The 15,788-nt window shown below is 40.2% G+C and overlaps 2 protein-coding genes across 22 annotated transcripts in view; one reads left to right on the top strand and one right to left on the bottom strand.

The window, feature by feature from the left end:
- Positions 1–15,788, top strand: part of LOC310898756 (bifunctional heparan sulfate N-deacetylase/N-sulfotransferase 3) — a 382,477-nt gene that overhangs the window by 331,863 nt on the left and 34,826 nt on the right. For 7 of the 16 annotated variants that reach the window (XR_014583607.1, XR_014583608.1, XR_014583614.1 and 4 more), the window contains 2 exons: positions 41–870; positions 2,456–2,591. The gene's annotated coding sequence lies outside the window, so the exon portion shown is untranslated. Of the gene's footprint in view, positions 1–40; positions 871–2,455; positions 2,658–3,141; positions 4,177–15,788 lie in introns of those variants that run through there. The other 9 variants (XR_014583603.1, XR_014583604.1, XR_014583609.1 and 6 more) reach the window with 7 other exon arrangements.
- Positions 4,732–15,788, bottom strand: part of PRSS12 (serine protease 12) — a 43,462-nt gene continuing 32,405 nt past the window's right edge. For 2 of the 6 annotated variants that reach the window (XM_083834186.1, XM_083834190.1), the window contains 2 exons: positions 12,561–12,841; positions 8,119–11,053 (listed from right to left, as the gene is read on the bottom strand). In XM_083834186.1, the coding sequence (XP_083690312.1) occupies positions 10,746–11,053; positions 12,561–12,841 (589 nt within the window). In that variant the 3' untranslated portion in view covers positions 8,119–10,745. Of the gene's footprint in view, positions 7,016–8,118; positions 11,054–12,560; positions 12,842–15,788 lie in introns of those variants that run through there. The other 4 variants (XM_083834189.1, XR_014583602.1, XM_083834187.1 and 1 more) reach the window with 4 other exon arrangements.

Genomic DNA, 15,788 nt, shown 5'->3' with positions numbered 1-15,788 from the left:
ATGTGTGGAGGTGATTTTTATAAAAGTTGTCCTTTTCCAGGTTTGTTAGCAGCTTGATGCTGAGCTACAACACAACCAGGAGCATGGGAGCAGCATGAAATGTTTTCACAAATGAAAAATATTGCTTACTCTCTCTGTGAGTGAATCTTACTGCTTTGTGCAGCTGCTCGTTTTACTGCTTTTGCTACTCTCTTTCTTTTTTACTTCTTGTGCCAGAAGTTGCTAATGTGCTACAGAAACATTTCCAGAGCTTGGCTATTTTTAAGAGAACAAGCAGACTTTATTCAAATTATTTGCCTTGGGGATTCACTAGTTGTGCCAATGCATCAGCCTACACAGACAGGAAAGAACTTTTTTTTAGGAGAAATGTCTAAAAGATGGTACAAATGTCCAAAGGAAAATTTGCTGTTATCAATGAAATCAGAATAGAACAGAAAACTGCAGTATCTAGCTGGGCAAAAGCTGATTAATATCTTCATATAGGCGTAGAGAATACAAACCCTATGTTAACAAAATATTATTTTCGTTACAGAGAAATGATGTAGTATATACATTCAGAAGTCTAAGCTTCTTTTCTAATACCCATCTCTGTAATCTCTAAGAGTAACAAATGGAACAGTAAAGAAATAACAGAAAGGTACTAAGCAAACAGAAACGATCTTTGCTACAAATAGCACCTGGTTGACCTCTGGATACAATTTATCTGCTTTCATTTAATATTTCTTTTCAGTTCTTCCAACCCAAACCTCCCAGAGGTCTAAGGCAAAGGATGCCCTTTTTTGTCTCTGTGGACCACAAGGATGAAGAATGAAGAAAGCATAATAGTCAGCATCAAAGGACAAAGCACAGGAACAGGAAAGGAATTAACAGGTGAAACCAAGGGCCAAGGAAACCTGAACAGAGGAGGAATTTAGACAAATTAAGGGTGATTGATCTGAAAAGCATATTGTGAGTTTGATTATTCTCCAGTCTGCTTTCTGTCAAGTAACTTTTCTGTCTTTTTTAATAGTTATTTTCTTTCTTCAGTTCCCTTTTTCTGTTCTGATCCTCTCATTGTCTTGAGAAATTGAGACAGAAAAGGCTTATGTACTTTTAATTGCTCAGCTATATACATACCTAGGAGAGCTGTCAGTCTAGTACTACAAGGCCACTACCAGATCTCTTCCAAAAGGTAGGAGTCTTTCCTAACAGATGTGGCCTAGTTCAACCATGATGTAGGGGCTTCCCATAACCTTTGTTATTCAGATCAGGGAAACGGACTCTTACCCTTAAAGAAATCTATTAGTCTGTCTCCTCCATTGTCTCATCAAGAATGTCTCTGCTATTAAGTCTCCCGGTAAAGCTCCTTTATTCAGCTCAATTCTGAACCCAATTTACTCTGGTACAAAAATAAAAAAAAAATAAAAAAAATAACAAAAATAATAAAAAAATAAAAAATGTGTGTAAATGTTTATACAAACACGGCACATGTATTTCAGCTATCGACTGCTTTCTGGAAGGAAAATATCATGACTTAAAGGCAGGAGCCACTGCTGTCATGCACTTGACAGAGTGGAGATAAATTTCTGTACACAAACGGTGCAAGGTGAGAACAGCCGAGGCTCATATGGCACCGGCAGGACTGTTGGACATGGTAGGGCTGCATTTTGTCTCCGTACTTTTGTACAGTCCTAGCAGTTATTCTATGGTACTGCTGGACAACCACGTACTCGAGCCGCTGGTGTTTCCATACCCTGGCACACAGCTGAAGCCAAGCAACCCGGCAGCCCCAGCCCTGAACCAACTTCTATTCGCCCGCCACACGGTTCCTGCCAGAACCGGCCTGCCATTGTTTCTTATGTTACTGCCCAAGTGATTTCCAGACGGGAAGCGTTTTACACCCGCCATTCCCGAGCCCCTTCTTCCACGCCCGTTGTGAGCAGGCACCGCCTTCTTGTGGGCGCGTCTGCCCGCCGCTCCCCTCACGGGGTCGGGCGGAGGGGCGGAGGGACGTCCTGGAGCCGCCCCCGCCCCCGCCGCCGCTTCCTTTGCCGGGTGTCGCGCGTTCGGCAGCCGACCGTTGGTGGGCGCGCGGGGCGGCGGTTGAGGCTCGCGCTGGCGCAGCCGTTGGGCCTCGCGCCCGCCGTGAGGGGCCGTGAGGGGAGCGGGCGCCAGGTGAGGGGCGCCTGAGGGGAAAATGGCGGCGGGGCGGGGGAGGGGGGGGGGGTGCGCTCCATGTCTCCATGGGGGCTGCCGCCCGTGGCTGTCCCCCTTCCTAGGCATGGCAGAGCAGCTCCTTGCTAATTGGCAAAGCTCCTACCAGCGCGTTGGTAGCAGTCGTTGACTGTAGCGAGGAACACGGCGAGCCCGGCGGAGGGGCGCGGCGCGGTGGGTTGGCGGTCCTTTGACTTGTTCGGTTTTCCCTGAAGCGGTCGGAACTCGGGCTTTAAACGAGTCTTTATACTTTTTTTTAAAGGTTTCTTTGTTAGCCCAGAGGCCGGAAGTGCAGAGACGCCATTGAAGCTTCTCTTCCCGCCGAAAAGCCACGTGGCTGGGTACGTGCCTTCATCAGTTCTTAGAAGGGAGGTTTTGAGCAGAAATAATACCCTCGTACCACTTTGCAGTTTAATCACTATACGAAACTAGCAGAGATTTGACTGATCCGCACTAAAATCAAGGTATGGGCTTGATTTTTACTTATTTTGATTTTGATTTATTCTGTTTTTTAAGCCACGCTTGACTCGTATGTGGATGCTCATCTTTTACTGACAGAAAAACATAACCAAGAGCAAAAGTGCATTTCTAAGAATTGGGCTTGGGTATAGATACATTAGGAGTACTAGGAATAGTGGGTTGTGATTAAAAACTGGTATTGTCGTAACTTTGCCTGCTAAATTAGAGTTATCGGAACCCACAGATTTCTAGGAGCTGTCTGTGCATGGAGCATATCTTTTCTGATCAGCGCATTGCTAATTTAGTGAAGTGAGTGCTTAGAGTGATCTGGAATCGCCGGAGCAGGGAGAGGTGTCTAGTTGATTTTAATAGTTCTGTTTCAGAGCAGATTACATCTCCTCCTAGGAAGGCGTTGTACTGTTCAGTAATGTTTTCTGCCTTGTGTGTTTTCAGTAGCAATATTAAATTGCCTCAAATTTGTTTTTACAGGGGAAAAACATTCTTGTGATGACAGAAGAAGATGGGGCTAAATTCAACATGTGTATTTTTGGAGTAGTTGTGACTAGAATTTCAAATTTTTACTTAGCTGAAGGGTGGATGTGTCTGAGCTTTCAGAATTAATGTTCTTTGCAAGCAGTAGTATTTCTGGTTGTCAAACAGAGCAGGCAAATTCTACTTTTAGGCTAGGTCTTAATTTCACTTCAGACATAAATGAGCTTTTCTAATTAAGTTGAAACCTACAGCCTTAGACATTCTGCAGTCTCTCTCTGCTCTTTACAAAGAGCACAGAGGACCTGAGATGTAGCTTAATGTGCTTGAAATTAGCCTTGACTCTTGCAGCTCTGTCTCAAACACTGTTTGCAGTGTTTCCCATTTAGCAATGTAGACCTGCCTGTCCATGTGGCAAACACATCTCTTTCTGATTGTCTGGTGCCCAAACAGACTGGAATGCATGGGCCACAAAACAAAACTTACGGAGGAACAGGAAATTGCTTAACAAAAACTACCAGCATAACAAGCAAGTGCGCAGGCACATTGGTCAGGTTAACTTAGGTTCACCTACCCTTATGGGGGTGCACAACCACTGAGGACGCCTGATGAAGGGCAGTACCACGTGTGGGCAGGAGGAAGATGGTAGTATAGCACGTGCTAACCACGTGATAGCAGAGATTTCCCCGCCTGGTAAGAGCGGTCTTGACCAATCGTAAATACACATGGTTACTGTGTGTGCTGTCTGGTCTAGCAAGATTATGCATGGTGATGAACTGGCTATGTGCCATTACCCTGGAAACCAGATGGGAAAAACCACAAGGGAACACTATAAGAGACAGTACTTTTGCAAGACATTAGGGACCCTCCCCACCAAATCACTGAAGACAGCAGACCAATGGGATGCTACTGGATCCATGGTGGTGACCATCTCTTGCAATTTGTAAGATCCCTTTGCTTTTATTTCCATACTTTCTCTATTCCTTCTTTCTTAACTCTTTTGATCCACATATAAAAGAAATCTGGTAGACAACATTTGACCTTGTTTGTGTCTTAATCTCACTGTGGGTGAATCACAAACTACCCTACGAGCAATCGGAACAGGACAGCTATTCTTTTTCTGTGCTGCTTTCCAAAATCTGTCTGCTCCTGCCTTAGGTCCATCTCTAAATTTTAAGCTATTACAGTCTCTCAGTTGTTCAGTGGCTATGCTGTCATGTGGCTGACCATACTGCAATATTCTTAAATCTGATGATGTGCGCCTTCAGTGCTGCTTTTCTGCTGCTAAATAAACTGCCTTAGAAAGGTTTCAAGGAGTATATGTGTAGTCCAAAAGACAAAGGTAAGTTTGGGAAGTCTAGAAAATGCACGTGAACATCCACAGTCTTCATTTCAATATATGCTATTGTGAAGCATTCAAATGTATTAATGAGTCAATAAAAAGACATTGAGTTACGCTGAAAGTGTCACTTCTTCCTTACAAGTGTACTGATAACAAAGACTAGACTTGCACATGAACTTGGGAATCACTGATGCATGGCCAAACGTGCTTGCTCTGTGGATACACCTTTTGGTAGCTGGGCCTCATGTTTGCAGCTCTGTGTGGTTTCAGGCCAAAGTAGTGACTGACTGATCCTGTCTGGGAGCCATTCCACAAGCCACATGGTATTAATCAGACATTATTGCTGCAGGGGAGGAAGGGTGATTGTGAACATAACTGATTTCTCAGTTTTAGTTGTTGAGGGATGTTTTACTTAATGTGTTTTAAAGAATGGGGCAAGGTCAAGCTTTTACTTCTGAAATAAATAAGCAAATTTAGTTGTAGATAATAGCAGTTCTCTGCTGGTCAGAACTTCCTGTGGAATATCTTTGTTAGTAAGGAAATCCTTTGCAAATCATTCCAAACTGAAAAATTGAAGTGGATGGCTCTGAAAGAACTGGGAAACGATTTGGAGGGGGGGGGGATAGACATCAAGCTAGAACTGAGATCAGGTAGGCACTGCAGTAAATCCAGTGTAGTTGATGACTGAGGGAGTAATAAAATCCTATTTGAAGTGGATGCGAGGGGAGTTGCAGATTTAAATTACAACATGGATTAGATCTCAGGAAATGACTGTTAGTGAAGCTTTGGAATAGCAAAGTCTGGTAGGGAGACCAGGGAGCTGTCATCATAGGAAATGTTTTTTAGTACTGCCACTGATGACAAAATAAAACAATGTATATTCTGTGCAGAGCTGTAAGTGTTACTACACCTGTTTAATTGGTGGTGTGTGATTACTTCCCTTTCAAGCAGCCCTGCATACAACCCTATCATGTAACGTTTCCTATGTAGGATTCCAAATCTGTGCCTGCCAAACCTGGTAGCTGACAATCATGAGCATGTACTGTGAACTTCCTCTTCTCTGAAAGTGGACTTCTGCAGTAACGAGTGCTTTCCTAAAAGAAGCTAGCCAAGCTGTCCTAAAAGGGCAGTTATTTGATTATCTTAAACAAGAAAATGCTAGGTTGCTGGTGGCCAAAAGAGGGCTCCGGCTATGCCTAGGACGAGGTGAGGGCAGCAAGGTGCTACAGCCCCACGTGCAGCTGGGATGGCTGGTCTGTCAGGGACCCCTCATGCAAAGTGGTTTGCTCAGGTTTTGAGGTCTGTTTTCTGTGACTGGCTTTGATTCCATGGAAGAAGCCAGATGTAGGCAAACAAAATAGGAAGAAGCAGGAGTAGGGTTGGAGATCAGTTTCTCCAGGGATGTGGAAGGCATTAAACAGTATTAATAAAGAGTACAAAATGCAAGAAAATGACGTGGAGGTCTGCAGAGAAGCATTTTCTTTCAAGTTTGCTGAAGTGCTGAGAAGTTTAAGCCTTCTGGTGGCAGCCTTTAGCTATGGTATGCTCGTGGCTGTCTGTGTGTTATCCCAAAGCCCTTGAATGTTCATATCCGCTCTTACCAGGCAATAGCTGCCTTTTTGATCAATGTTTCATCAGTTTCAGTGTATATATAATAAGTTGTTTTTTAATAAGTTGCCCTTTGAAAACCAACTGTCCAATCTCTCTGGCTCCTGTAACTGAGGATCCTTTTGCATTAGTGCTTGTAAGTCGCAGGAGGGCCATGCAGCTCTCCTGTCAGTTCCCTGTGGGAGCCAAATCACAAGTCACTGGTATTTCCACCTGAGTCTCATCATCAGGGGGAAGTAGCTTTAAGATTCTTGGGAACAGGTTGTGGCAGGCAGGCCACAGGCTGAAGTAACAAGTCTGATAGCTTCACCTGGCTTCCAGGTCAGATCTGTGAACATCTAGTTTGGAGCTCCTTTGCTGTATGTTCAGCATTTACACAGTGGGTTTCAATCAAGAGAGGATTTTTTTTTTTTTCAGGGTTACGGTCAAATAGAAGAGTTTGAACTCTGATGTTTGTTGCAAGTATCTCTTGTGAGAGCTCTTAGAGAGATTATGTAGCCTTTCCAGTGATAGAAACTTTCCATAAGCATGCAGTCCCCTGCACAGAGGGTAGTTAAAATCTGTTTTCCTTCGTTACTCAAGTAATGACAGAGGTATTCTTACACTAAGCAGCTTTATCCTTTCTCTGTGGTTTAGGATGGTTTGTTTTTCAGGATTTCTCTTAAAATTTAATTCCCAAACAACTGTTTTTCTATTTTTCCCATCCATTCATCTTGCGTTTTAGCTCTTACCTTCATAGATGCTACTTAATTTTTTGCACCCTGCTCCATCTGCAGTTACATCCAGCAGCTCATAGCTCTCCACCTTGTATCCAACCCAGTCTTTTTCCTTTGCACTTCTACAAAGGTAAATAGCAGTTTCTTTTTGAATTTGTTCATCCTTGCTTTGTTACATTTGCAGGAAATTGTGATCAGTTTCTGTTTTCTATGGAAAATAAATGGAATAGGAATTGCTGCATGTGAACAGGTGTATAGTTTGGATGAGGTAGGTCTGGTGTCTTAATACCTCAGCTAACTGCATGTGCTGTTACCCAGTACAAAAAAAAAAATCCATCTTTTTTGTTACCACTAGCTTACTGATTTCCTGCAGTTTCTTGTTCTCCTGTCTGCTATATCAGCCTAATTGTTTTAGCCTTCTAACATGGTAAATGATGTTCTGTAATTGCAAATCTGAAATCGTAACAGCATTAATTTTTTTTTTGACTATAAATATTGTAGCACTTGAAAGTATGAAAGTCCTGTTCTAACACACAGAAAGGATAGAGATTACTTATTCAGGACTGACTTCTTGTTAAATATAAGCCATTATGGTGCTGTGGTTATTTTTTTTCCAGAAATAAGACAGCTGAGGTTGTAGATATTCTGTATATGATGCCCAGAAATGGGATCTTGGTTTATCTGTGGTTTAGTGCTTACATGTACCATGCCCTATACTTTAGAGAGTTGTTGAGGCTCAGAATGTATTTTAAATGAGTTTGTGTGTCAGTGCCAGTAATGCTTCCCTGTTCTTTGATTCTGATGTTTCTTCTCTGGAAGATAGACAAAAACTTAGGAAGTTCAGAGGGACTACATCTAACTATAGATCTTTGATGTTGTGGAAATTAGATGAATTACACACTGTTTAAGGTGGTCATGTAATCCAGTAATAGAAGTGACAAGTGTTTTCTTAGTTTATGCTACTGTAAGCAATGTGATCAGCCTGCTCTAACAACAAAACCTCCACAACCATGTATGTACTAAAAAGTTAAACAAAGGGGAGTGCAGCAAGAGTCAAGAAATTCTTAAATGTTCTTAATAGTGTAGGCTAGACTTGTTCATGACAGCCTAACTGGTCTAAATTAAAGCACACCAAGCACTAGGAATTCCGTGGTGCAGGACAAACTTTCATCCCTAAGAAAATGTCCTCAGGCTTAGATGCTTTTTCAGTATTTTCAAGAGCAGCCTTCTTCATTTACGAAAACTGACACACAGTTTACCCAGCTGATGTCCCTGCAGTGTATGCTTGTAAGATATGTATAGAACTTCTAGTCAGTGTGGCAGTTTTTATTGCGTACATTTACATTGTCAGGCTCACTGAACAAAAATGAGAATGGCATAACGTAAAGACAATTTCACTTTCTTTAGAAACTAAAAAAGGCATGCTGTTTGCATGGAAACTGTAGTGCAACATTTTAAATTCTAATTATTAAAGCATTCTATTAAAAGAGAAAAACTAATGAACTACAGTACTAAATGTTTACTCCATTTAGTATGCAATTTCTTCTCTGTATTGTACTTCTGTCGTGCAACTTTTAAAATGATTACCCCTGTGCATCACACATGTATTGCACTACATAGTCTATTTCACCACAAGTCTCAAAATAATGGGTCTTTTATAGGAAGACTTTGACGGTACAGGTGGTTACCTTTTGACAGATTTACGTCCTCGTTAAAAGGGCTGTGTAGAAATAAGAACGTCAATGGTTCTGAAGTTGACTAGCAGTCTTTCACATAGGTCTACCAGTAGGTGATCATAGTACTATAATTTTATGGTAGGTTTTTAAATAATATACTTCACACCAATCCAATAGTGCAGAATTAGAGAAAACTAAAATATAAAAGCACCTCATGTATACTATTTTAGCACCAGTTCCAACAAGACATTTAAGCTAGTTGAAGACTAAATTTGAGGTCAGAGAGAAGTTGAGGGCCAAGTATGCAATCACTTGCAATAGCATTGCCACTTTTTGTATGCAAATCAAGTTGTATTGGATATTGTTACAACAGCAGAGAGACACAGAAGCATACAGAAATGAATGAATGCCCACTTACAACACGAATACAAGCATCCTACTTTGTTCACAAAAGGCCACACAATACTGTCACAGCTTGAGTGACTGGGGAAAGGAAACACAGGAGAACAGTAACTGGTAGTCACAGTTTGTACAGTCACTATGTGGTGACACACATCTGCCACACTTGTCTCACTGGGGTGCTTCACGGCCCACGGCTTTCATTTCGTCATGTTAAGAAGGTTGTTTGTTAATAACATACTATGCAGGGTACGCTTAGAGGCAGTCCAGTTGGCCTTAGAGCTTACAGGTGTAGTATGGACTTTCATGGTTCACTGTTGACTGGAGTCAGTCTCAGGCAAACTGTTTGAAAGACCGATCCCAATTAGTGTTGCACTAAAATGGTATTTGCTTCCTCTGTTCTCTGTGATAATACCGGATTGGACATTAGGAAGAATTCTTGCACAGAGAAGGCAGTCAGGTGTTGGGTGGGGCTGCCCAGGGAAGTGGGGGAGTGCCCATCCCTAGAGGTATTTAAGAGCCATGTGGACGTGGAATGAAGGGAAGTGGTTTGGTGGTGGGACTCGGTAGGTCAGGTTCGTGGTTGGAGTTGATGATCTCAAAGGTCTTGTCCAACCCAAATGATTCTGTGATTGTAAGTTTAAGGAGGCGGCCCTTTCTAAAAAGATAGTAAGTTGTTTAATTTTTGTCTTGACATTGGAGTCACTTCTTATTGGTGCATTTTTATAATAAACCATTAAGGTTTTCTTAGCATGGGGAAAGTATTTGTGAAAGGAATTAACACAGGGAATCAAGATATATAAATACTTTATAAGTAGAAAACTGTAGCTCGTAGATATTGCTAAATGATATTTAGAATATAAGAGGGCATTAGAGAACATGACAACTAGTTCTTCATGTAGTATCATAAATTACTATGACTAATTTGAGCAGTTACTGGATAAAAAAATAAAAAGAGACTTTTGCAGTTACTGATTTCAGATAATTCTCACTTTTCCTATGAGACCAATCTGAAACAGTATTGAACCTAAACGTTAGAGTGTTATCAAAGTATTATACAAACTACTGTATTGTACAAACTACTATTTCTACAAACTACTGTAGAAAACAGTAGTTTAAGACTTCATAGACCTTTTCAGATAGGCATTATCTGAACACCTCCAGTATTTGATCTCACTCTTACAGCTGTGTAGGGAAGCTTTGCAGGGAAACTACCTTCCAGCATACTACCTACTTCACTTGGGAATGTGCTTTATGAAGTAAGCTGTAATAATGTTTATCAGGCTAGCTGGGCTTCTGATTATTAACACTTATTTTCCTTCTAACATTTAATACATAGAATTACTTACCGAATCACCCTGTTCATGGTCTCATCAGCTAATGAAACGTAAGTCAAAACCAGAAAGCTGAGTGTAAGATCATAGGAATAATAAGAAAGCAGTCAAGAACTGATGAAATAAACTAGACTGAAAAAGAACTTTGAGATCTGTAATTAGTTCCAGAAAAGCTTGGAGCATAAATAGCTCAGAGCTTCCTGTGAACAGCGAGTCTGAAAGGGACCTCTCCAGCTGGCCTGCTCCAACATTATTCTAAGCTGGAGGTCACTTTTCCACTTATCTTAGGTGCATGGTAACTTGTTCATGCAATATAAACTTCCTCAAAACAGAAGGATTTTGTTTGCATAGTAATCCCTGACTGGAAAGGTTGTGTGTATACAGCTTGGATTTAACAAAAAAAAAACCACCATGTGAATCAGGAAAACGTGTGTTTCCACCCACTGTGGGCCCCAGCTGCGTGCACTGTGCTGTTCAAGCTTACCTGCCTCAAACTTTGTTGATCAAGTTTGGTTTTGATTAAGGACATTCATAGTTTGGTCACACTTTTTATCCAGGGGACAAAAGATGAAACTTTGGTGTAGACACCTGGAGAATCTTTCACTCCGCAGCCATAGCCCCAGGAGGTCACACCATACACGACCCAGCTTTCCCCTGGGCGTTCGCACATCAGTGGTCCACCGCTGTCTCCTTGACAGCTGTCGACACGTTTCTGTTCCTGGACGTTTCCAGCACAGAGCATTCTTCCCGTGAATCTCCTTTTATAACGCTCTTCACATACCCTCTTGGGAAGTAAGGGGATGGCAGCTTGTTGTAATGTTCTTGAATAAGCCCTTCCTGAAAAGAGGACTCAAGTTACTGTCTCAATATGATGCTTTGTCTCAGAAACATAAATAGCATTGAATCCAATTTATGCTGTCAATCCTTTTCACTGTTTCGGCATTAAGTGTACTGAAAATAAGTATTGAAAAAAAATTGTGCGTTACATACAAGATTGTAAATATAGAAAAACACTTTTTTGTAAAGCTCAGAGTTTAAGATGTAGCTTTACACCTCATGTAAATCTCACCGGATCCTTCCAAGGTTTGAATTTGTTGTGTTATAAACCCACTTTTTGTGACTTCTGGAATATATGCTTTAAAACTTCATTGGGGAATCTATTTTTTTTCTCTAGTTTGCACCTTTTTTCAGTTGGAAATATGGGAAACTAAAGCTAGTGGAAAGTTTTTTTTCCTAAGGTAAAATCCTAGTGTTTGTGACTTAAGTATGACTCATATAGTGAGAGTGAAATTTCAGCTGAAGCACTGCAATTATGTAATCTCTTACCATAATTAGAGGCAATTATTGCAACAGCTAATGTTTTCTTAAATAGATGCCCTAACTAAACAATACCGCAGAACTTTCAGTGAATCATGTAAAATGCCTAGAGAAGAGCTAAGTAATGAATTAGCAATTGTTCTTAGAAAAGAAAAAAAAAAAAAAAGGAAAAAAAACAGACCTACAAGTTTATCTCCTTACTTTTAGTACCCTGACCTAGACATCTGTGCATACAGTTTGATGCATATAAAGAGGAAGAACTGATACTTGGCCTTGCCTCTGCCAGTTCGAGTGAATCAGTGGAACAAAGCATCAAGTGCGGTTGCTGTCTTGCACTGTATTCAACCTCACAAAAACATGACAGTAAAGCGTGTTTATTAACTTGTAAAATATTTAAAGGAGAAAGACCCTTGAAGAATAATAATCTTGTACTGACCTTAAAAAGTGACTAGCTAGTTTATTCCAGAAACCTGGATTGCAGATTGTATTGAGGCTCTCAAGATTTGGCAAGATCTTTTCTCATATAAATCCAACTGCTGATTAAAAATGTCAATGGTAACAAGAAAGACTAAAAATGTTACTGGAAATTCTACTACATATTTATTTTCTATCCCTGCCTCCATTGAAGCAGAGTAATTTAGATAACCTTTCTGAAGTATCTCTTGTACTCACCTAAAAACCTTAAATATATTAGAGCTGCTAGTTACGTTCTGAGGCAGAGGGAGGTGATCTGCTGCTATTCAGGGTGTGCCAGGCAGCAAATAAGCTTTTCCTTCATGCTTGTCAATCTTAATGAGGCCATTATTCCAACTGGTTTGTATGACATGGTTAATCACCACTTCTCAAGCACAAACTAAATTCACTAAACAAAGTGTTGTCCTTCCTGTTTCAGGACCAGGAGAGAAAATATTTCTTTAAAATTGTTACTTTTTAGCATTTCCTCGCTTCAAGTATTCAATTTCCTTTTTTTCAGTAAGCAGCCTCAGGTAGCAAGATCAGAGGGTGGAAATCATTAAAACACTTTTACCTGTGTCACCCCATCCTGTGATGTAACAGCTAGGAGCCGTTTTCTGTGGTCTCTCTCTCCGTAAGGGCAGGCAGGCAGGTAAGACATGGGTACTGAATCTGGCACACTGTTCCTCCGGGCCCTGTAGCCTCACCAGCGCAATGTCATAGTCGCTGCTGTCAGGCCTGTACTCTTTATGCATCACAATCTGCTGGACTCCGATTTCTTCCTCGTACTCTTCTGGTACCAGCGTATGATAATCTCCCACTCGCACGGCATAGTTCCGAGTGTTATTGCCATACCTGAAATTGAGATTAAAGCAAATAGGGCTCGCTCATGCAAAGTCAGATTTGATCAGTGTCTTTATTGCTCACATATAGCAATACCAACATTACTGTTTTTTTTTACGAGCAAAACTGTTATGTCAGATACTTAGATTGAAGTTCAGGTGTCTCCTAAAGAGTACCTTCTAACTTTTCCTGGCGTTCCAGATTAGCTGATGTTCCTTTCTGTATATTTACATGTGCTCGATTTCTTACAGCCATTTGCTTTGACTGGCACTTAACTTCAAAGGTGCAAGCAAAGTGTGTGTTATAAATGTATTTAATAAGGGTAATACAAACTGCCAGTGATTCTAACAAAAAGTTGAGTACTTAACATCATTGTAATGCCCTAAATAATTACTGAAATGAAAACAGTATTCAAGCTAGCTTTGGGGGTTGGCTGTGAAAAATCTTGAGGAAGGAAAATGCTCTTTTAATTCTAGAGACAGATAACCTGATAAAAACATCTTTGGTTAACTAAAGGTATATTAAGGAAAATGAAGTGTATGTGAATTATGAACACCTATTCTCGAAGTGACAGAAAGCTTGTAAGTCAGATTTGTTATTATGATCCCAATCTATTTAGCATTTAAGACAGAATGGTAAATACTCTAGAGGTGATTGCTATGGCTGAAATAACAATTTTTTATGCATGCCTTTGGAGATTTTGAATTACAGGGCACACAGCCCTTCTCAGGAAAATGCAAACAAGGGAGTAGCGTTGAGTGTATTTATTTATTTTAAAATCTGCCTAAGGTTGCCCGAATATTTTTGCTTTGACTTGTCCCATTCCCTTATGGAATGCCTTCAACAGGGAATGCCTTCAACAGGGAATGCCTTCAACAGGAAATTTGTAATACATGTGCAGGAAATAGCCCACAATGTTCAGTCACCTTCTAAACTGCACTTTTTTTTAATACCTTCCAGCAATGTGCTGATCCCCATAGCGTACGAAAACTTGCTTGAGGAATAGTGGGCAAAGCAGGAACATTAGAGTGCTTCTGAACAACATCCCATGGAATATTTCTTCCAATTGCAGGTTGTATCCATGGCTATCTGCAGAGCTTTCTTTGTAAATTCTGCATGCCTCCCTCAGGTCTTGTATGAGCAAAATTTCAGTTCTAGGCTTGTAAGAAAAGAAGGCTGCAGGCTATGACCAAACATTTACTCATCTGAAGATTACTTGTGTAGGAAAAATGAAGTCACTTGTCTGCCACAAAAAAACTTGCCAGGTCATCCTCTGTAGTATGTGTGAAGTGCTCGCTCTTCAGATATACTGAAATTTCTGGTTGGAAATCAAAACTGTATAGCAGCTGGAAGTGAAGAGTTGTGACTAATGCAGTATTTTTAATGTAATCAGGAGTGTTGAACAAGTTTTCGTGTTGATTTTAGTCTCAGAGGGAGAATGAGAAAAAAATAAGTTGTGTATTCAACCAAACACATTGTTTATTTCCTACCTGAAAAAAAATACCTCAAAAGATTTGTTTCAGTAAGTTTACCTTAAAGATATTTAAGAACAAAAGCTCTGTATGTGTCACACTGCTAATATCTTTCTGTTTTGACCATTTTATAATTTATCGCTGTCCTACCATTTTATAATTTATCACAGCATCAGTTTTCAGTAGGAATTTCCATTAAGAAATCAGAGCATGAATAAGACATTAGAAAAGGCAGAAGCTTGGATTCTGATTTTAAAGGCATTCTGACTCCAGCTCCTTGAAATTTCTAGAAGTATTTTTTGTAAGCTTCTTTCACCAAAACCAAAACCAAACAAAAACCACTTGAATGTATCTCACTCTCTTGCATTAGATCTCACTTTCTCTAGATTAGTCTGTCTCTTTTTTTTTTTTTTCGTTTTAAAAGCTCACTAAGACCTCACAGTTAGTTCTTTTCCTGATAGAATATATGGCAAAATTCCATGGGAGTGGAATTAGCACCTGATACATTGTTTTTACTTTTGTTTGCTCTTAAGGAGTTTTTTCAGAGTAATAAAGGTTGATAGGTCTCAACTAGCTTCTGGAGTGATATGTATGGTCATATTTGGCCATCTGAAGTATGACGTCAGTGAAATCCTAAATTCTGCATCCCTACAGATAATCTGTCAAAATCCTTGCCATCTGCCACCTGCCAGGAATTTCTGCTCTGAAACTGATGAATCCCCTCTCGGGTCCCTGTTACCACATATATTACATCAGAAAAGGCTAATCTCACTGTACTTTGCTGAGACAGTGTGCTCTTATCAGTCTACCCTTATATTATCATTACTCTGAGCTATTATGTGGGAGCCAGTAAAAGTATAATCTGGCACTGGATTGAAAACACTTTTTTTTATAGCAGTGCTGTGATTTGTTCTGTAACCTTGGGTGAGTTTCATCTTGTTCTCTTTTCCTTTTGCCATCTATGTGGCTTTCCTTTATAAAGGAGAAAGCTATGCATTTTCAGTAAGTTAAAATACTGTATAGTATAGGCATTACTTCACACAGCTTTTTTTCTAGTGTTATTTCTGTGAAAGTGGATTTTTTGTGAGTAACTCGTGCATCTTTACAGTAAAATGCCTTGGATATTGCTGTGCCAGTTTGTACTGAATAGGCTTTATATATTTGCTCATTGTTACTTCTGGAAATTTTTAGAAACTATCATTCAAAGTGTAATTTAGCATGTTTACATATGGATAGACTTGCAAAGCAAGTTTTCCTGGCCCATGAGAAATACTTTTCAGTAATGCTTTAACATTCTAAGTTAGAAACTTTCATATATAAAAGTAAAAATTAGGGGGGAAATACTATTTCTCTAGTTATGCTTTGGACTCTGTATTGGTTGCTTTGGCCATCTTTTTTTCATGGCAGTACCCGTAACGTGTTTGCTTCTTTGACTGAAGACATGTCACTATGATATATACGGCAGTTTGAATACACTGTGAAAATGG

This window comes from Anser anser, assembly GCF_964211835.1.
Source record: "Anser anser genome assembly, chromosome: 4".
Lineage (NCBI taxonomy): Eukaryota > Metazoa > Chordata > Aves > Anseriformes > Anatidae > Anser > Anser anser.
The sequence above is the reverse complement of the archived record's forward strand: the minus strand, read 5'-3'. Positions and strand labels throughout refer to the sequence as shown.